This window comes from Oryzias latipes, chromosome 1 (genome assembly GCF_002234675.1).
Source record: "Oryzias latipes chromosome 1, ASM223467v1".
Classification (NCBI taxonomy): Eukaryota; Metazoa; Chordata; class Actinopteri; order Beloniformes; family Adrianichthyidae; genus Oryzias; species Oryzias latipes.
In genome coordinates, this window is record NC_019859.2 from 19,745,206 (window position 1) to 19,765,944 (window position 20,739).

The 20,739-nt window shown below is 39.7% G+C and overlaps 3 protein-coding genes across 3 annotated transcripts; all 3 read left to right on the top strand.

Annotated features, from left to right (window-relative positions):
* The first annotated feature begins 1,486 nt into the window (after positions 1-1,486).
* Positions 1,487-4,768, top strand: clrn2 (clarin 2). Its single transcript, XM_004065945.4, has 3 exons — positions 1,487-2,291; positions 4,016-4,195; positions 4,302-4,768. The coding sequence occupies exons 1-3, from the start codon at positions 2,039-2,041 to the stop codon at positions 4,568-4,570; spliced, it is 702 nt and encodes a 233-aa protein (XP_004065993.2). The 5' UTR covers positions 1,487-2,038; the 3' UTR covers positions 4,571-4,768.
* Positions 4,769-6,068: 1,300 nt separating this feature from the next.
* Positions 6,069-14,652, top strand: lap3 (leucine aminopeptidase 3). Its single transcript, XM_004065946.4, has 13 exons — positions 6,069-6,272; positions 6,403-6,518; positions 7,953-8,007; positions 8,090-8,195; positions 8,510-8,669; positions 10,541-10,705; positions 10,778-10,936; positions 11,027-11,151; positions 11,403-11,491; positions 13,662-13,764; positions 13,905-13,984; positions 14,069-14,181; positions 14,268-14,652. Exons 1-13 carry the CDS (start codon positions 6,180-6,182, stop codon positions 14,452-14,454), a joined length of 1,551 nt encoding a protein of 516 aa, XP_004065994.3. The 5' UTR covers positions 6,069-6,179; the 3' UTR covers positions 14,455-14,652.
* A 734-nt stretch (positions 14,653-15,386) lies between these two features.
* On the top strand, positions 15,387-18,115 carry med28 (mediator complex subunit 28). The gene is made up of 4 exons (XM_004065947.4): positions 15,387-15,598; positions 17,227-17,293; positions 17,379-17,491; positions 17,591-18,115. Exons 1-4 carry the CDS (start codon positions 15,440-15,442, stop codon positions 17,792-17,794), a joined length of 543 nt encoding a protein of 180 aa, XP_004065995.1. The 5' UTR covers positions 15,387-15,439; the 3' UTR covers positions 17,795-18,115.
* Positions 18,116-20,739: the final 2,624 nt, after the last annotated feature.

Genomic DNA, 20,739 nt, shown 5'->3' on the forward strand with positions numbered 1-20,739 from the left:
GGAGCAAGTTACCAACGGCCGTACTGTCCTACTTAAGACGGATTTTTGGGGATTTAGTATGTATAGTTTTACTTTTTAGTTGGCAAGCACAGATATAGGAATTATGACTTTTATTGAGGATTTAACAAGAGTTTTGCACTTGCAACCATCCACAGACTGTAGATCCTCCTTGCTCTGGGGTGGTCACCCTGTTGTAGGATGGGATTTCGTTCTTCGGTTAGCATATACCAGCTATAAGGAAATGACTAAATGCCACCTTTGAGTGTTCATTCCAGAATGTAATTATTCACAGACCAAATACATCTTCAAATTTTTATTGTGCTTTCCTTCAACATTGAGGTTTTTTTTTTTATTTAGTGTGAGAGAGCCCATAAACCACCCCAAACCATTATACTGTCCCCACCAAATGCTGTTATTCCTTAAATCAGGGGTTTGCAACCTGTGACTGCGGAGCCACATGTGGCTCCTTTTATTAACTCTGTTGTGGCTCTTTGTCTTTGAAGAAAAATGCTAATAATTTGAATAAATAAGGAGTTCATAGTTTTAGGTCATTTGTTTTTGTTAACTAAGCTCTGTCATTTATGTTTAGATTTTTATCAGATAAATGAAAGTGAAATATGAAATAAATCTATTATTATTAGAATAAGCCCAAAGTGCATTTTCTTATCTTCTGCCGAACAGTTATCTAGTTGCTGTTCAGAGGGAAAGTCCTTACATATTTGTATTTACACATATAGATTAAAAAAATAATGATTCTACACCAATGTTTATATTTACAGCAAAAGGAGAAAAAGGGTGAAGACACACCAAGGCTGTATTAATAGAAAACACCTAGTTTGATTTTCTTGGATTTTTATTTTAAGTAAATCTGCTGCAGCAGGAGTATAGGGGCCAAAATGTAGTTTCTTTGCACATTTCCTTTTTTACTTTGTAGTTTTGCATGTTTCATCTTTTTTGATTAGTTAAAGCGTGACACCTGGGTGAAAGGTTAGATGAGCACCCGCTCACCTGCACACTGGATGGAGGAGGAGAGGAGAGCTTGGGCTCTTTATCTCTGTTGACCTTTTATGCAACCATTTGGTCAACCACGTTCATCATCTGTACAAAGTCAACTCAATATTTTGTCCCTGATTTTCTGTTAGTAAAAATAAACACCCAAGACAACAGAATGGACTGTATTGTATTAATAAGACAGAAGTGTCAAAGTCACATCGACAAGGAGAATCGTATTTGACACAGGGAGTGTTGTATTTGGAAAGGGACTTATTTGTTCTTCTGTCAAAAATAAAAGAAGGTGAAATAATTATATATAGAAAAACATGACACAAAAAAAATTCAGTGTGTGTTCATTTTTAAAAAGCTACATTTTAAAAATGAACAACTTAATAGCCACATTCTTTTTTTTTCTAAACATTGAGGTGGAACTTGGCGGCTCTCCCAGTGTTTTTAGGTCAGTAAGAAAGTGTACCCAATGGCTCTTTTAGCGTTACAGGTTGCGGACCCCTGGCTTAAATGTAGCTTTGGGTTTTTGAAATGTTTCAATTCGTTCACAGTTCTTAGGCCGGTTGTCAGACGTCCTTCAACCAAACAAAGGGGCACCAGAAATTCCCAAAAAAACTCAATATCAACACCATGAGCAGAGAAGAATGGAGCATCCATAATGTGACCTTTAAGCTCTGAGCTGTAAATGTTCAGTGCAACAATTAAAATGTTTTATGCGACTTACAGCTGCTTTTTTTAAGGTCATGTTAAAATGTCGGCCTGCAGGAGTTAATGAGATGGCTGAATTGAAGAGAATGAATGCGTGTGAGGGAGGAGGATCCAGTTTCTCCCAGTGAGGGATCACTTTGACTGCCGTGGATTCGGTTTCTCCATCCCTGTTGACTCTTGCTTCATGGACAACCGTCGCTCTCTACAATTTCTTATTTGCACCTTTATGATCTTTTAATGCTTTCCAGCTTCCAGCTAAACTCATGGTGATCTCCACGTTGCACCGCGGCGTCGTGTTACCTTCCTTGGGGCGTAATGGCCTCATAAGATGCCTTCGCTGTGGAAACGGATAACATTCTCGGTCGCCTCGGTGCTGTGTATCGCCTCGGTGGCCCTGCTTGTCGTGGCCCTGGCCACAGAGAAGTGGGTCACTGGCCGGATCCTGTGCAAGACGGGGGCAGAGATAGTGAACGCGTCCCACCCAGAGATGGACCAATTCATCGGTGACATTTACTACGGTCTGTTCCAGGGAGGAAAGACCAAAAAGTGCGGGCTAGGAAACAGGCGTTCCAAAATATACAGTAAGATTTGCCCCATTTTGTTAAATAACTGGTGGGTTTGCAGTCAGATCTATCACAATATGACTCTGTCTGTATAAGATACAGTTATAAATAGTCCCAAATTGATATTTAATTGTTCTATTAAAATGTCTGATTATTTCTATGACTATTCAGACTCAGAAAAATATATTTTCAATGACTATAAAGACTCTCATTCATCCAGGTTGATTCCATCATAGTAGTGGGTTTAAAGGCTGTCATCTGGACTTAGTTTTTAAAGTTGAAGATGTTTTACCTCTCATCCAAAAGGCTTTGTCAATTGACAAAAAATTCTTATGTAGTTTCATTTATCCATTTTATCACACGTCTATCTATCAGCATTTGAAATAAGGAAAAACCTCCTTACAGCAAGAAGGTCTGGTTCAAATCACGACTGAGTTCTCTCCGTGTGATGTTCTATGTTCTCCCGCATCTGGCTTCCTTCAACAGTTCAAAACACATCAACGTTAGAAAATAGGATCCTCGTAATCTGCAGTAAACCACACAATCAGTAGGTAGACCAAAAATTCTCTGTTTAAAACCAAACCATATGTGACATCGTTGAAACAAATCGAAGAGAAAGTAAATGGTTGCATCCCTCCTGCCAGAGATGGACTGAGCAGTTGGAGGACCCAGGTGAACAATAACATGGCCTCTTCTGCAGCAGTTGTATCAGTCTGTCTATTTTTGTCCACGTTTGGACAGTATCAGTGTCAAGGATCCAAATGTTTTGATCATTATCTAAAAACTGAAATCCCATTTAAATAATGAACATATGTATTATATCTACATTATTATTATTTTTTTTTTCTTGGGAAAAAACGTTGAATTTGTTGAATGCGCTTATTTGTTACCCACTCACTTTATAGTAGGAACAAGTTATGGGCTTTTCTTTCATTTGTCAGGTTTTACTAAAGAGGGAAAAAGAAACAAAAAGTACTTGAATGACAGAACAAAACAGTATCCTATAGTGGCGTCATTAAAAGAATAGATGTGGCTTTCCTCTCATTTTTTGTCTTTTTTGTCATGTTTGACTTTCTTTATCTTCTTCTTGAGTTTCTTAAAATATTTTTTTGTTCTGTTTTGCTTTTCTTCCTGCACTGTAGAAAGTGTGGCTTTAAATGTCTTACTTGTTTTTTGCCTTTTCCTTTTCACACTTCATCCCCCCAATCTCTTAGAGGTCTCTCTGCTTGCTGAATTGCTGTTGATGGAATAGTACAATGCTGCAGAAGGACAAGGGGGGACTAAACCCTTTTGCACAACCAGCCTTATGTCATATCAATGATTTAAATTTTTGTCATGACAGAGTTAGATAATTATAGGAATGGAATATATTTTAGACATTTTTATTATATGTTCAACTCAGCCCAGGCAAATGAAGAACAAAAATTCTGAATTTTTAGTTTTGTTGTTGTTGTTATTGTTGTTTTTCAATACACAAATCACCAAAACAAAACTGTGACCCAAAAATCACGATTTGAACTGAACTGTGGGAAAAGTGATTTGTTGCCTCCCTTTCAGATGGTCGGCAAAAGCCTCATGTTCTGCTCAACTTTTACGTACTTGATTCTCATTGAAAGCACATCAATTTTTTACTTGTACAACCAGTAATTGTTAAACTTACTTAGTTGTGTATTTTAGGTTTATGAGGACTAAATTCAACTTTTCGGCTGTTTTCATCGGCTGTGCTGTTTTTGATTCCACAGTTTTTCCCAATCTGGTGAAGACATTGAATGGTGGCCTTCACATGATGGTGATCCTTTTCCTGCTGGTGGCTGTGGGTTTTGCACTGGTCAGTCTGTCCTTTTGCATTTATAATGCACGCAAGGTTCCATACCAGAGCATCAAAGGTCACAAGGGACTCTATCTGTGGAACTTCATAGCTGGTAAGAGTTCGTGCTTTTCTGATGATCTTTATGAAACTTTGGAATCTTTCTTACTATGAAAAAAAATCCTGTTCCTGCTCTGACAGAACCTCCCTTGTGCTTCCAGCTTTTTTTGCCTCCCTGGCTGATTTGTGTTTCCTGGCTGCCGTGAGACATCACAGTCTGACAGAGCGGGTGGCAAACTACAAAGAAAACCTTTTTGTTCTTGTCGTTCTGGGCGACTCTCTGGACTGGTCTTTCTGGCTTGGTGTTGGCAGCATTGGGACTCACTTTGCCGTCTGTGGAGTGGTTGCCATGAGTCGCATTAAGCTCCCCAAACCAGAGATGAAGAAGCCGGAAGAACCCACTGTGTCTTCAGTGGACCTGCTCTACTGAGGAACAGATTAGTCATCGGTTGTTTTTCCCTAACCTGTGGCTGAAAAGAGTAACGCACAACGCTGAGAGGAGACTGCGACCCATTCTGTGCCAATGACCTTTTTAGTGAGCTGTGTGGTTGTTTGCCTGAGAGCAGCCTCATCCCAACTGTTCATGCAAATTCTGTCAAGATTTTTAAATAAAAACACGTCTCTCGAATCATTTCAAAGATGTAAAATGAATACTTGTAGTAACTTCTAAAACCTCAAAATATAGGCACTTATTGTTTACCCATGCAGCTACTGAACATGGGGATTAGTAAGCCCTTTTTAGTTACAACAACTTCATTATTACTCACTCTACTTTCTGACAAACACTAATATCTTTGAATCCTCAGGAAATCTGGGCATTTGTTTTCTTTATCCATTGACGCTAGCATTTTCTCAGCTGTTGTGCATCAATAACAATACTGAACATGGTGAAATGTAGTGCAAGCAGACTACATCGTGTTCAGTTTATTCTTAGAGTAAGTCTTTTTAACCACCCATCCATACCGGCATCATCCTGTTGGGAAAAAATATTAGCAAGGCTATCAGTTTAGAATTTATGCACAATTTGGAGAGCACTAAAACAGGGTCAAAAGAAGAAGAAGCTGCCCTTTTTTATTTGGTCTTTAGCACCTGTATGTAAATGGAAGCGTAAAACCTTCAATATGGACACAACACTGATATTTTTGTTGAAGTATTCATAAGTTGCATGAAATTTAAAATTAGAATTGTGATGAGTAAGGTCTCAGAGATTGCTCTTTTTGTGAAATGGCAGGTCACACCCTGTTTAATGATCACCTTGAGTTTATTGCAGGAGCTACATATATAGACAAAGGACCACACACTCAACATATTCAAGGGAATGTGATGGGGAAAGATGTTTAGGCCAAAATAAATATTGTGACCTAAAAAAGAAATAGGTTTTTGTCCTTTAAGTGTAAGGTCACCTATAGAGGAGCTCAACTTTCAGTATTTTTTCAAAATTGAGACTGAGAATTCTGTAGTTGCAGAATTGGATAATATTTTTTCACATTACAATTCATAAGACTGAGAAGTTTAGCTTGGTGTGTAATTCAGCTGTGTAGTTCAGGAGCTTGACATGATAAGAAGTTGTATTGTTTGGTTGCGCAAGACCAGGAACAAAAATCTTCAAATACAACACATTTCCAAGAAAGATGATTGATCATTCTTTAACAAATAAGCATTTTTGACATGCTGCATTATTCAGTGTGGTGAATCTATGAGTGTAAATAATGTGTAAAACGTCCATATTGTATGTCTGTTGTATGTTTTCTGTCAAATAATTCAAATAAAATCGTTAGTTTATTGTTTATTAAATTCTATATAAGTTTAATTAATTTATAACAATGTATTATCATTTGTCTGCGTTTTATATTGTCGTTTGTTTTTGCAAGATTAGTGTCCGCCGCCAGGTGGCGACAAACGACTGTTACGTGACACAGAGCGGCGATTAGTCGATGACGTAGTATACATGCGACACCGGCTTTCACGTGCGGATTTTCGACCTTTACACTAGAAATCTTTCATTTCATTTTGATTGGACGCATGTCCCGCAGGTGACAATGCTTCTGGTTGGAAGAACTGTGCAGACAGTAGTCCGGAGAAACCTCTGCAGACCATTTTCTGCTTCAAAGAATTACCTGCACGAGCGGAAAGTGAGTAGTTCTAGTCCAGGATCATGTCTCGAATGCAACAGACTGCAAGGGGAGCTAGGATGTGGATCCTCCGATGCACTAACTTTAATAGATAGGCTGAACGCTTAGAGAATATCTTCTATTTTTCTAGGGTCTGGTGCTGGGAGTATTTGAGGATGAAGGAGAAGAGGGCCGCCTTCAACTGACAGAAGCAGCAGCACACTTTAATCAGTCTGTATCCGGAAAACTTTCAGAACTGCTGCAGATGTGAGTATTTTGTGTCCCCTGGTTTGTTTCAAGTGGCAATTTATTTAGCCTATTTTTTTATTTTTTACTGTTGAGAGCTTCTGCTTGCTTCTGTATGTAAGTTTTTTTTCCACCCACAAGAACAAGTGATGTGAAATTCTCAAATGACTATTCAATTTTGAAAATAGATTTTGTAACTGCCAAGTCAATGGTTGCAAGTTGATCATTTAAGACGTGCATATCACTTTGACTTATGGGTGAAAACAACTTCCCTACCTCTGAACAATTGTTCAACGATAGTTTCCTTGAAACTTTTTTTGTTGTTTTTACACAGGACTGCCAGTCTGTTTAAATTTGTTTTTACGTAATTTGAAAACATGCATTAGGCATTGTAGGTCAAATAAATTAGACACAATTTTAATAATAAATGGTAGGCCTGCACAATATACCGCAAATTTATCGTTATCGCGACATCAAGCTGTGCAATATGCATACCGCAAAAGACGGCGAAAATCGCAATAAATGGTTACCTTGACCCTTGTGCTATCCTAGGCACTTTACCATTGGGAGTTGGGTCATCTAGACCCACTAGACAGTGCACTGAACCTTTCTTCTTCAATGATTTGTGATCTTCACTGGTGTCCATGGATTACATGAAATCTTTCCACCTTTATCCACCTTTGTCATGGTAGGAAAAACACGTCAAAGTAAGGGGGGTCATCTAAGATAGCACAAGGGTTAAATGTGCTAAAACAAACTCATGGCAGCTTGAAATATTGAATAAATGAAATAAATCCCTTTATGCATTTAACCAATCGGAAGGACCCGTTTACGCTGTTGATCAATCAAATGAGCCCTTTTATGTTTGATGTTTGCCTCCTATGTCGACAAGGGTCATTTGGACTATAATTTTTATACTGTTGCATTGAAATGGAAATTATGTTTTCGGTTGGTTTGACATTTGTTTATATACCGCAAATTATATCGTTATCGCAATATTAATCACCAATATCGCATATCGCGAGTTTTCCTCATATCGTGCAGCCCTAATAAATGGTATCTTCTTTTTTTTTAAGCCATCTTGAAAATTCAGGAATGATTTTGAGAAGCATTTTTTACAATCTCTTGTCTTAGTTTTTGCACTGTGCAAGATTTTTAAACATTTTTAATGTATATTTAAACAAAAATTATTGAATGCTTTTTTTGGGGGGGGGGGGGGGGGGGGGGGGGGGGGGGCTGATGTTATTCGCCCTTATTTGTGTGCGACCAGCACAAAAAAATGATGGAAATTCATGTTGGACACACATCTCTGCTGTATTTAAGTATATTTATGAAAAATGAAAATAGTGGGGATTCATTTTGAAAATGCTCTCACTTTATTGGAATATGGATTATAAAAATTTTTATTTATTTGCTAAATACTAAAATTTGTGCTACTAAAATGTGTTTTTATAGCTCTGGACCAAAGCTCAAAAAAGGCAAAAGCAGAATATTTTATGGAATTCACAAGGTATAAAATATGCCACACTAGTATCCTAAACCTTTTGTCTTTCTGACTTCTGAGTACGGTAACTTTGCTGTTCTCTCTGCAGGACTTCCCATGTGTAGCAGTAGTTGGTTTGGGCAAAAACGATGCAGGTGTGTGTGGGGCTGAGAACTGGGACACCAGCAAGGAGAGCATTAGACAAGGAATGGCTGGTAAGACATAGTTCTTCAAGTGGACTCGTACACTTAGTCCTTATTTTCCTGAGATTTCCTAAGATCGGCGACCGGGTAGCTCGGTTGGTAAGGTGAGAGGTTGTCATGCAGCAATCCAGGGTTCGATTCCCAGAATTCCCGAATGAGCAATGGTACTGCAATATCAGTGGCGAGCAATTAACATCACCCAGTGATGGGCAATGCCCTTAACGCCACTGCAGCTCACCGCTCCCCCAGGGGATGGGTCATAATTTCCCCATTGTGGGATAAATTAAGTATCAATTTATTTATTTTTTATTTTTTTATTTGTCCAGCTGGCTGCCAGTTACTTCAGGAACTAGAGTTGAACTCGGTTGAGGTGGACGGGTGCGGCGATGCCCAGTCGGCGGCAGAAGGAGCCACGCTGGGTCTGTTTCACTTTGACCAACTAAAGTCCAAGAAGAAAACCAAAGTATCACTGCAGCTCCATGGAAGGTACCCTGAAAGAGCCTTCCTCTGTGATTTTAATGGAGCATTCTTAATTTTGTGCTCATTATAAACCAGAAACTTGGGTGCAGTGATGGACTGTCCTTAATTTTGATGAACACCTTAAGGCAGTCAAAAAAATCATCAGCCTACTATCATCTTCAAGACCCACTACGATAATAATTGTGTTTTTAACACCTTCTTGTGGCATTTTTCAGAGTACATATATTTAAAATGAGTTTTTTTTTGTTCAAGACGTGTGTGGGAAAAAATGCCAGTTGGGAAAGATTTTATTCATGGCATAGAAAATACACTGGGGTGCTCTGCACCCCAACAGGGAAGGGATGGGGGGGTGGGGTTGCTACACCCTGCCCACAAATCAGAGGTGAATTTCTAAGTCTTTCTGCTGCTCTGCAGAAACTATGAAAATGACGCAAGTGTTGTGATTTTGGCTAAAATCGGCATAATGACAGTTGAAAGAATTTCAAAGTAGAACAAAAGATGGTTGGAGTGGGACTTCAAAAATATTTCAATGAGAAAAGATCAGAAAACTAAGCAGAACCTGGAAAAACTAGTTTGCTCATTCATCGTTGGACAACTAAACAACTGTAGCAGTGCTTTTACAGGACTACCAAAAAAGCGATAAAAAACTGCAGATTATTCAGAACTCTGCTTCTTGGGTTCTCACTAGTACCAACAAAGTAGACCACGTGAGTCCCGTTCTGAGGTCTTTACACAGCCTGGCTGTCTGTTTGCCTGCCAGAGGATAAACTTTAAAGTTCTGTTGCTGGTTTGTAAATCTTTGAGGGGTGTAGCACCAAATACATCACTGACCTCCTGACCCAGTATGTAGCAGCCAGACCTCTTGGGTCATTTGGATCCGGACTGTGTCAGTACCTAGAGTCAAAACCAAACACGGAGAAGCTGCTTTCAGCTTCTATCCTTCACATATCTGGAACAGACTTCTGGAAATCCTGAGACCAGCAGAAACACTAATAAAAAAAATAAATTTAAAATCATATTTAAGTCCCACTCCGATCATCTTTTGATCCAATGTAAAAGCATTCAAAGTGTGCTTTTAATTATAATTGTGCCGTTTTATGTATTAAATTCAAAAAACCTTTGAACATAGTTTCCACAGAGCGCTGGTAAATCATTAGAAATTCGACTTCATTGTAGGCGGAACCGTTGGCGTGGAGCAACCCCACCCCCACTTCCAGTCACCCATCTGTTTACATTCTCTCCTGCTAGCTTACGGCCCTTCACAACCCCAACCTAACATTACCGGTCCAACAGAAATGGTGAGCAATATTGGAGCTATCCAGCTGTACGGTTTTAAGCCAGATGTCAGCTCAGACGAGGAAAACAAAGACGTATATTGATCCATTTGTCAGCAAGTGGATGCATCAGAATGGAGTGGAGCAGGGAGCTTGTGTTCTGCCCAGCTTATTTTCTACGTAACAACTACACTCTTTTTTTCTTCTGTTTTTTGCAAATTGCTGTTTTTCGTCTGCTCCTGATTCATCATGATTTAAATAAAGAAATACTCAGAAATGCAATTTTTGGCTTAATTTGCTTTCGATATGTCCTTCATCATCAGAAAAAGTGCCACAAGAACATGTAAAAAAAGAAAAAATCAATTTTCATCAGAATAGGTTTTTAAAGACCCACCTACTCTGAGCTGAATTTGATTAGTTTTATTCAAAAGTTGACATCTCCACAGTTACTTTAAGCTTTCATTAAACTTTGTTTAAAAATGTATTTCAGTGGCTTTCAAATTTCTCTTTTAATGTTTTCTGTAAAGCACTTTGAATTTTCTTTAAACCCAGAATGTGGTTTACAAATAATCTTGCCTTGCCTAACGTTTTTCATTTTGCCAGTGCTGATGCTGAAGGCTGGGAGAAGGGTATTACTTATGCTGAGGGCCAAAATCTGGCCCGACTTCTCATGGAGGCTCCTGCCAATCACATGACTCCCACTGCTTTTGCCAACATTATCGAGGAGAAACTAGCCCCACATGCCGAACGAGTCACAATCAATAAGAGGTTAGTATTGTCTGTGTGTTAGTTGGAAAGCAAAAAAGAAAATATGACAACAATTAAATCATTTGCTTTCAGAGCCCAGGACTGGATCAAGGAGCAGCAGATGGGAGCCTTCCTCAGTGTGTCCAAAGGTTCAGAGGAGCCTCCGGTCTTTTTGGAGCTTCATTACAACGGGTCACCTGACAGTAAAGAGCCACCCCTGCTGCTCGTGGGCAAGGGCATCACATTTGACAGGTAAACACTTCACATCTTTTTGTACCTACTTGTATGCATAAAAACTATTTGATGTCCTTGAAACGACTTGTTTGCTCTCTGTATTTGTAGCGGTGGTATTTCCCTCAAGCCCTCTCCCTCCATGGACGCAATGAGAGCCGACATGGGTGGAGCTGCCACGGTGTGTGCATCCATCGTCACAGCAGCAGCTCTGAAGCTGCCAGTCAACATTATTGGTGAGCTCCCTGGTGGCAAAAACTCTCCAAGATGGTTTGGTTTCAGTTAGAAAACTTTTTTTTTGTCTAAAGAAAATAAACGGAGATTCCTCAAAGAAGTAAGAACCTCTTCAGAATGATGGGGTGTGCTACCACCACTAAAGAATCACACAATAAACAGAAAAGCAACAAAAAGCAGTCATAGTTTAATAGCAGCCATAAAGGAGAGTTTGAATAAGTCAAAGAAATACTGTCTGCTGTGACTCACTCAGGTCTGGCTCCACTTTGTGAGAACATGCCTAGTGGAAAGGCTACCAAACCCGGTGATGTGGTTACTGCCAAGAATGGGAAAACCATCCAGGTGGGTGGAGCTGTAATTACACTTCTGAATGCAATCCACAAAAATGTTTTATTTTTAATCGGTATGCAATGCCCCAGTGTTTTTTAGCCCGTTTTTTTTCTCTTTTTTTTTTACTACACATATAGTATGAATATTGTTGATCATTTTGATGAGAATTCGTTTTGACTACCATAATGCAGTTGGGTAAAATGAAAACTTTGAGGATGTGTCATATTTAGTTTTTTCATATATTTGTCAATGCTTTTGTTTATTTCCAAGGTTTGATATGCATTTTTGATGTTCAGAAGGTTAGCTGTCAGAATAACATCTGTAAATGTGTCAATTGTCAACTCATTATTTATATATAAATAATTGTTCAGTCAAGTTCCATGACTGGGTTTTTGGCCGCCAAGGCACCCGCCTCTGACTGCCACCTGGCCCCTTTTGAGGTCTCCTATGGGCGGTGGACCCATGGGAGAGTGGTCCCACATCGCTACTTCGGGCTGTGCCCGACTGGGGCCCGTGGGGAGAGCCCCGGTCACCAGGCGCTCGCCTGCGAGCCCCAACCCCAGGCCTGGCTCCATAATGGGGTCCCGGTGATGCCAATCCGGGGGACGCATTTGTCGGTGTGTTCCAACTACCGGGAATCACACTCCTCAGCCTCCCTGGGAAAGCTTATGCCAGGGTACTGGAGAGGAGAGTCCAACTTCAGATCCAGGAACAACAGTTCGGTTTCCGTCCTGGTTGTGGAACAGTGGACCAGCTGTACAGCTCTTTAGGGTGCTGGAGGGTTTGTGGGAGTTCGCTCTTCCAGTCCAGATGTGTTTTGTGGATTTGGAGAAGGCGTTCGATCGCGACCCCCGTGGTGTCCTGTGGAGGGTGCTCTGGGAGTATGGGGTCCGGGGAGCCTTACTGACGGTTGTCCGTGTCTGTATGACCAGAGCAAGAGCTTGGTTCGCATAGCCGGCAGTAAGTCAGACCTGTTCCCGGTGCATGTTGGACTCTTGCAGGACTGCCCTTTATCACTGATTCTGTTCATAGTTTTTATGGACAGAATTTCTAGGCACAGCCAGGGGCCGGAGGGGGACTGGTTTGGGGACGACAGTATTTGCCCTTTGCAGATGATGTTGTCCTGTTGGCTTCATCGAGCCAGGACCTCCAGCGGGCATTGGGGTGGTTTGCGGCAGAGTGTGAAGCGGCTGGGATGAGGGTCAGCACCGCTAAATCTGAGGCCATGGTACTCGACTGGAGAAAGTTAGTTTGCCAGCTCTTGGTGGGTGGAGTGTCCCTGCCCCAGGTGGAGGAGGACTGACAAGTGGATTGGAGCGTCATCCGTAGTTATGCGGTCACTGTACCGGTCCTTTGTGGTGAAGAAAGAGCTGAGCCAAAAAGCAAAGCTCTCAATTTACTGGTCGATCTTTGTTCCAATACCCACCTATGGTCATGAGCTCTAGGTCATGGCCGAAAGAATAAGGTCCCAAATACATGCGGCTGGAATGAGCTTCCTCCGTAGGGTGGCTGGGCGCTCCCTTAGAGATGGGGTGAGAAACTAAGTAAACTGCGGAGAGCTCGGAGTAGAACCGCTTTTCTTTCAGATTGAAAGGAGCCAGTTGAGGTGGCTCGGGGATCTAATCTGGATGCCTCCTGGACGCCTCCCTGGAGAGGTGTTCCGGGTCCCACTGTGCAAAGGCCCCAGGGAAGACCCAGGACACGCTGGAGAGACTACGTCTCTCTGCTGGCCTGCCTCTGCTCGCCTCGGGGTACCCCCAGAGGAGCTGGGGGAAGTGGCCGGGGTGAGGGAAGTCTGGGCATCTTTGCTTAGACTGCTGCCCCCATAACCTGGTCCTGGATAAGTGGAGGAAGATGGATGGATGGAGATTAATTGAGCTAAATAGGGGGGGTGAACTCTGATCTGAAGATCCTAGGTACGATTCCTGCCCTGCCCGCCCATTTGTCGAAGTGTCCTTGGGCAAGACACTTAACTCGTCATTGCTCTTGGTGGTTATAGGTTGGTGCCAGTGTTCAGCAGCAGAGCCGCCATCAGTGTGTGTGCGTGCGCACGCCTGGTGTGTGTGTGAGACTATTCGACTGTAAAGCGCTTTGGGCCTTTCGAAGATGGTATAATAGTGCCATGCCACTTATCATTTGTAGCTGAACTGGGTTTTTGTTTGTTGTTGTTTTTGTTTGATAGGTTGATAATACAGATGCTGAAGGCAGACTGATTCTCGCTGATGCTCTGTGTTATGGACATAGTTTCAACCCCAGAGCCATTGTCAATGTCGCCACTTTAACAGGTAGGATCTCTTTTCGTTTTTCTCTTTTTTTCTCTTTTGAAAAGTTGTTTAGCCTTCACAGTAACTCTCAACGGAGGTAAAAGTTAAAATGTGGTGATATATGATAGTGATTAAAATAAAACACTTGCTTATGTTTTTAGGTGCAATGGATGTAGCCCTCGGCTCAGCAGCAACTGGTGTCTTTACAAATTCTAATTGGCTCTGGGAGCAGCTGCACAAGGTACTGTTAGTGCAAAATACACCAGAAGAATGTGTCACTCTTGTATTTCCTCTGTTGAGTAATGAATGGTGTGTGCATGTATAGGCTAGTGTTGTGACAGGTGACAGAGTGTGGCGGATGCCTCTGTTCCAACACTACACCAAGCAGGTGACTGACAGCCAGCTGGCTGACCTTAACAACATCGGCAAGTACAGTCGGTACGCGTCTCCCTGCCGCTCATCAAATTCCACTGAAGAGTCTGTTTGAGGTTGTTTCAGTCTGATGACCGTTGCTTTCCTGACAGCTCTGGTGGCGCATGCACAGCGGCGGCGTTTCTCAGGGAATTTGTCACAGCTCCTCACTGGGCTCATCTGGACATCGCTGGAGTGATGAGCAACAAAGATGAAATTCCCTACTTGAGGAAAGGCATGTCTGGAAGACCAACGCGCACGCTGGTGGAGTTCGCCGCAAGTCTGGCCCATGATGGCTGAGGATGTGAGAAACCAAAAGGTTTCACACCCAAGACATGTATGAACGTTATGCAGAGGAACAATTCAATATAAAAGCTACAAACACACAAACATGTTTAGTACAACAGGTTGGTTGAAATTGTGGTTTATAGTATTTTTAGCAATATTTTGTTCGACATTTTGTGTTTCACTTTTAATAAAAGTCTAATGTATGACTTAGTTGGCAATATCGTGGTTTTTACTGTGCATAGATTTAAACTATATTAAAGATTGACGCAAGTTCCTAATATCTTTATATACAATGAGATTAATTCAAAATGTCAAAATGATGTATTAATATACTCCTTTTAATTTAAAACAAATTGAAGGCTAGGAGTTCTCTTGAGAAATGAATTAAATAAATGTCTTTTGACTGAACTATAACAGCACAAAGGTGAGGAAAGACCTTCAAACTGCCATATTTGAAAAAAAAAAGGTTAATTCTTTTTTATTTGTGCACAGGTCTATTTTTATGGTTGTGTACTTTCTTTGGGGCGTTAATTTCTTATTATCATATTAATAAATGTTCTGTTTTTACTTTTGCATCTATTGACATCTTCAGTTTAATCTTTCTTGAACTGTAACCGAAAGCATTTTAGTTTATGTCCAGTTATAAATACAGGGCGTGTAAAAGGTCACAATTATTTCGAGGGAACGAATTACTATTTCTTAAGAAATAATTTGTTGTTGTTTTTTTATTTATCTATTTATTTTTTTATCCATGTCAGGTCATGGGCTCTGTATTAACTCTAAAATAGTTTAACTTCGACTCATCCAGAGTTTGCCTGTATGTGTTGGCTTTTATTTACGCTTACTCATACATAAATCTTAGTTTTTGTCAGCAATTGTTAAGTAGCTGTGATTGTTATCATGTCACTGGAATAAAGTCAGGGGTTACATTGAAGTGCTAATAAGGGTCATTGGGTTGGGCGCATGCGCGACTCTAGGAGACGCAACACAGGTAAAGATGGCTTCCTCCATAAGCGGAATGTTTCCCGGCCAGCAGCTGACTGGTTCCCATCCTGTCGGGGGACCTGGTGCACCTGGACAGCCGGGCTTTCCCATGGGTGCTGCCCGAGCTCAGGGTAACAACACACTGGTTGATGAACTGGAAGCTTCTTTCGAGGTAGGTTGCTCTTCTTATAGGTGTTGTTAGCTTCGCAACGCAACCATCACAGAAAAGGCGCGTTTCAAGATTTGGGAGACCAGATACATTCATATCTGTAGACTATAGTTGTGTTATACTGTGATGTCTTGGCTGTAAACTGTTGCCTGCCTTCAGTGTTGCTCTGCAGAGATAAATGCTCTATTTTTTTATTTATGCTAACTAGCCGTGACATGCTAGTTAGTTAGTTAGCTAACAAGTGGATTGGCTAGCTAGCCTATCTGTTCTTGGTAAAGAGATTTACAATCCATTGTTTGGCATAGTGTAGTTGTTCTTATTTAAACTTGATCAATAAGCTTCCCCTTCCTATCGATTCGTAGCCATTTCTGATCAAAGTAATGTCCAGAGGTTCATTCAAATGTTGCTACCGACTGAACAACAAATATTTCAATCGTAATTCTGAAAGAAACAACAAATTGGGATCCATTCCTTTGACTTGATGGACCCGTTTAAAGAAACTGCTAAATATTTCCGTCTTCATGCTGTCCCTCAGTATCATGCCCATCATTGACTATCACACAATGTCATCAAGGCAAGTCTTACGGAGAGCAAAGCAGCACACGGACGTGGATGTGGCTGTCAGTCAATTAAATCAATATTCAGATCCATTTTATAACATTGGTTAAAAAGCTTTAAATGTAATGTCATCTGTGGTCTTTAGATTAGAAATATTAAAAATATTCTGCTACATATTCCTGTATGTCCAGCATGGCTCCTCCTCCAGCATTTACGTACTGTAGCTGAATGGAGACATTTGTATTGAGTTATGTGTTTCCCTTATTGGATCATGATGTGTTCTGTGAATTTCACTTGTACAAAACAATGACCTAAAAACTACAAGATTTTGTCTATTTAAGAAACAAGTGACGACACATAAAGAATATTGGTATCAGTCTGCTCTAAAAACGCACTTAATTTTACCCCTTCTAGTTAATGCAAAACATGTCATAAAATCTTTTTCTTTGGGGATTCTGCAACAGTTTTAAACTTTTTCTTCTTAATCATGTTCATTATGTACTCATAATGTATTATTTATCAAATCTGGGCCAGTGGAGACTATTGAGAGAAGGAGGTCTTTAAGTATTTTAGTATGTAAACATGTATTTCTGTGCATCTTATCCTTTGCTGTTAGCAAAGTTTACCATGTTTACCAATCCACTTGGCACCTTTCAGCACCAAGCACATGCAGACAATTTACCATATTAGTTTGAGACATTTTCTTAAATGCTTGGCTTGAGTCAAAGTTCAATGTCAAATGATTTTGTAAACCAAAAAGATGCATCATATTTTAAAGGGGAGAACGGGACAAAATTAGGGAAACCTTAGAAATAATTAGTACATTTTGCTATTTAATTTTTGTGACTTAAGGTAATTCAAGAGAACTGTAAAAGTTTCTTGTACAAAAAAGGGAAGGGTGACCTACGGGTTGTTTTTCATTGTGGAAAAGGGTATTGGAGAAACTTCCCTTCTTTTTTGTCCTGCTCATTTTCTTTGCAATAAAAAACTATTATTGAATGTAGTGGACACAGTAATCTCACCTGCCCACTTTTAAGAAAAGGAGATAAAACAAGCTTTTCTTTATCATGTAGGCTTGTTTTGCGTCCTTGGTAAGCCAAGATTATGTTAACGGAACAGATCAGGAGGAGATACGTACTGGTAGGTTACATCTTGATGCTGAACATTGACTGTATTTCTTATGTTAACCCGGTGTTTAAGGCCCATCTTAACTTGTCTTTTGTAGGTGTGGACCAGTGCATACAAAAGTTTCTGGATGTAGCTCGCCAGACTGAGTGCTTCTTCTTACAAAAGAGGCTCCAGCTGTCCGTACAGAAACCAGAGCAGGTGGTGAAAGAGGTAAATTGCTACACTGATTAGCTTTTTTTTTTTAAATCAATTTATCAAACTCTTTTCTCCTATGAAGTTCATTCTTTTTTTTTCTTCTTCTCACTTCAGGATGTGTCAGAGTTACGTAATGAGCTACAGAGGAAAGAACAGCTGGTACAAAAGCATTTGGCCAAGTTGCACCACTGGCAACAAGTTCTGGAGGATGTGAGCGGCCAGCATCGCAAGCCTACAGACCTACCCCCTCCTGGACCGCTGGCCTTTCTGGAGCAGGCCTCTGCAAACCTGCCCCCTGCTCCTTTAAAGCCTAACTAACACCCACACGCAAAAGGCCATGTTTTCAAATGTGAGACTGATGACTGGAAACACAAAAGCAATGGAATGAGTTACTCATTGTGGAGGTGTGGGTGGGATTATGTCAGAATAATTTAATCCACAATGTTCTGGGACTTGTGTGTGTCACAGCTGACTGGATGTGACAGGAAATGCAGATCTGCATTTATCACTCCATTTGTTGAACATACGGGAGGTTTATCCATACATTTTCTTTTTTTTCATACTTACAATGTGTATAAATGTTTACTGTAGTCACATGTTTGTGTAAAAATAAAATTTGTACTTTGAATCTGCCCTAAACATTTTCTTACTGTGTTTTCTTAGGTATTGGTCATGCTACTGTATTATAGTCACATGCAAGGATGCTTTTTTTATCCTTTAAGTAAATCAGTAATCTCAGAATAGTCGGGAGCCGCATCATGAGGTCCTGATTATTTATGCCTGACAGTCTGTTTATCTGGAAACTACGCAGCATTTTCGCACTACAGCAGACTTGTTCTGGTCGACTTCGCAGCTCCTGCGTGGTCACTGCTGGTACAGTCAGACAAAAATCCTCACAGATGGACCATGGGGACATAGCTCTCCAACAGGAACCCCTGATCACATTACAACTGCATTTTTAAATGTATGGAAGGGATCTTTGATTCTCTAATGTGTGATGTGACTGAGACTATATCTGCTGTGTTAATTTAGCTCATGATGCTTCATTTGCATCTGGGTAGATGAAAGCTTTTAAATATCAAAATTGATTTCATTAAGATTAAAAAAGCAGATTATTTTCAAATTCGTGGCTTTTCTTCTGTTCCTTTCAGCGAGAGTAAATCAGCTACTGTGAAGTATCTGGTTCTGTCTGCATCCTCCTCACTCATAATGGGTTGGATTTAATCTGTGCTTTTCCAGACCCTCAAAGCACTTACATTGTGTCCATTATGAAAACTGGAGTCAGGGAGGGTGGAGTGTCTTGCCCAAGGACAGAACAACAGTTGGCTGGGGGGGAGTGGGGATTGAACCGCCGACCTGCTCAACTGCCTGAGCCACTGCCGTTCTTCACTTCATCCATGCACCTCCGCTTTGATCTCCTGGACCTTTCAGCTTCATCCTCAGCATGCTTTTACAGACAGAATCACTGTGTCTCCTGTCAATGTGTCCAAACCAACTCAGTTTACTTGCCTGCATTTATCTCCAAAAACATCTAACATGATCTGTTCCTCAGATGGATTCAATCCTGATCTTATCCATCCTAAAAAAAAGTACCTTAGAATCTTCATCTCGGCTTCCTCCAGCGCTGCCTGCTGCCAGTCTCTCAGACCCACTGTCTCCAAAATAACGTGACTGATACTCTGAATATATACCACAACAAAATGAAGAATAAAAATTAGTTTGTCAAAAAAAAAAGATTTGATTTAATTTTACAGAGGGGCGACAAAAAAACCCATACTCAGGTTCAGTCCAATTTAAAATGATCATTTAAACCTGATTCTGCAACCTGAGGCTCCAGGGCCACATGACTCTTTTACCCTTTTTGAAATTCTTAACAATTGAGAACAAAAAAAAAAGAGTAACATTATTTTTAAACAAACTGGTGATAAAGAATAACCAAATAAAACATTCACAGGGCAATAAAATAAAATGCGAGACTTAACTTGTATAACTAATCCAAAAGATTTTCCGATGTTAATCGTTTTTTTTGAAATGACATGTTTTTTTCCCTCAAAAATCTTTATTGAAGATATACAGGATAAGAGTACAAAATCGACTCAACTTTAAAGTACACAGATAGACAAAAAGGGTAAAAAAAATGTGCCAGGGGAACATAAAGAACAAAGAGGTTAAAAAAATTAAAAATAAAAAGATTTTAAACAAGAGCAGTAGAAGCAGTAAGTTGCTACTCTGTACATTTAAAAAATTCCAGAGTGTCAAATGCTCTTATATTGTTCAAATATATTGGTTTAACTCAATCATAAAAAGTTTGAATAAGGGCTTTTTTCCCCCAGAAAATTTGCATTTATGAATATGAAATTTGGCTAATATTATTAAAGGGTTAATTAAGTAATATTCCCTTATGAGTTAATTTTTAACATTATAAAAACCAAATAATATATCTTTGTACACCAGATCAAATCTTTTATAAATTTTACATTGAACAAAAGAGGTAAAGTCTTTCCAAAAAAGTTGCTGTTTGGGGGCATTTCCAGAATAGATGTATGACTGTTTCTGTGTCTAATTTTCAAAAGGAGCAGTTTTCATCAAAGTCTATGTGTAGTGAGGATTTGTCTAGATAGCATCTGTGAAGAAGTTTAAAGCAAACATCCCGGGGTTTATTTCTGAGGTGTTTTTTTTGTTTTTTATTGAACAATTGCAACATACAAAACAAGAAAATACAACAATTATGCACATATAATGTACAATAGAATTCTGAATACAGAACAAACGTGTTACATTATTTAAAAAATATTAATTATTAATAACAAACACAAAAGGGAATAAAAAATAAAAAGAAACAAAAAAATAAAAAGAGAAAAGAGAAAATGCGAGAGTAAATCTATGTTGTTGTTTTTTTTCCAACTTTATTGAACAAAGCATAAACATACAAAATCCAGCATCAATGAATCAGAAAGAACATCAGCAGGGAAAGTCAATGCCATCAATTCAGACTTATTGAATTATCTCAAATAAAAAAAAAACACATAATCAGAAAAATATCCAAAATAGAATATGCTGTTAGAAAAATAAAGTATCTTAAAATATATAAAAGGGGATTACAAAATAATGATAATAATAATATTTATGATACAAAGTTTTCTTAGAGGAGGGGATTACCTATCAAACAAAAAAGCACAAATTATTTCAGTGTTACTTGCTTTAGGTGTGTTAATTTTTTTAATATATTCATAAAACTGGAGCATCTCGATCTTAAACATGGT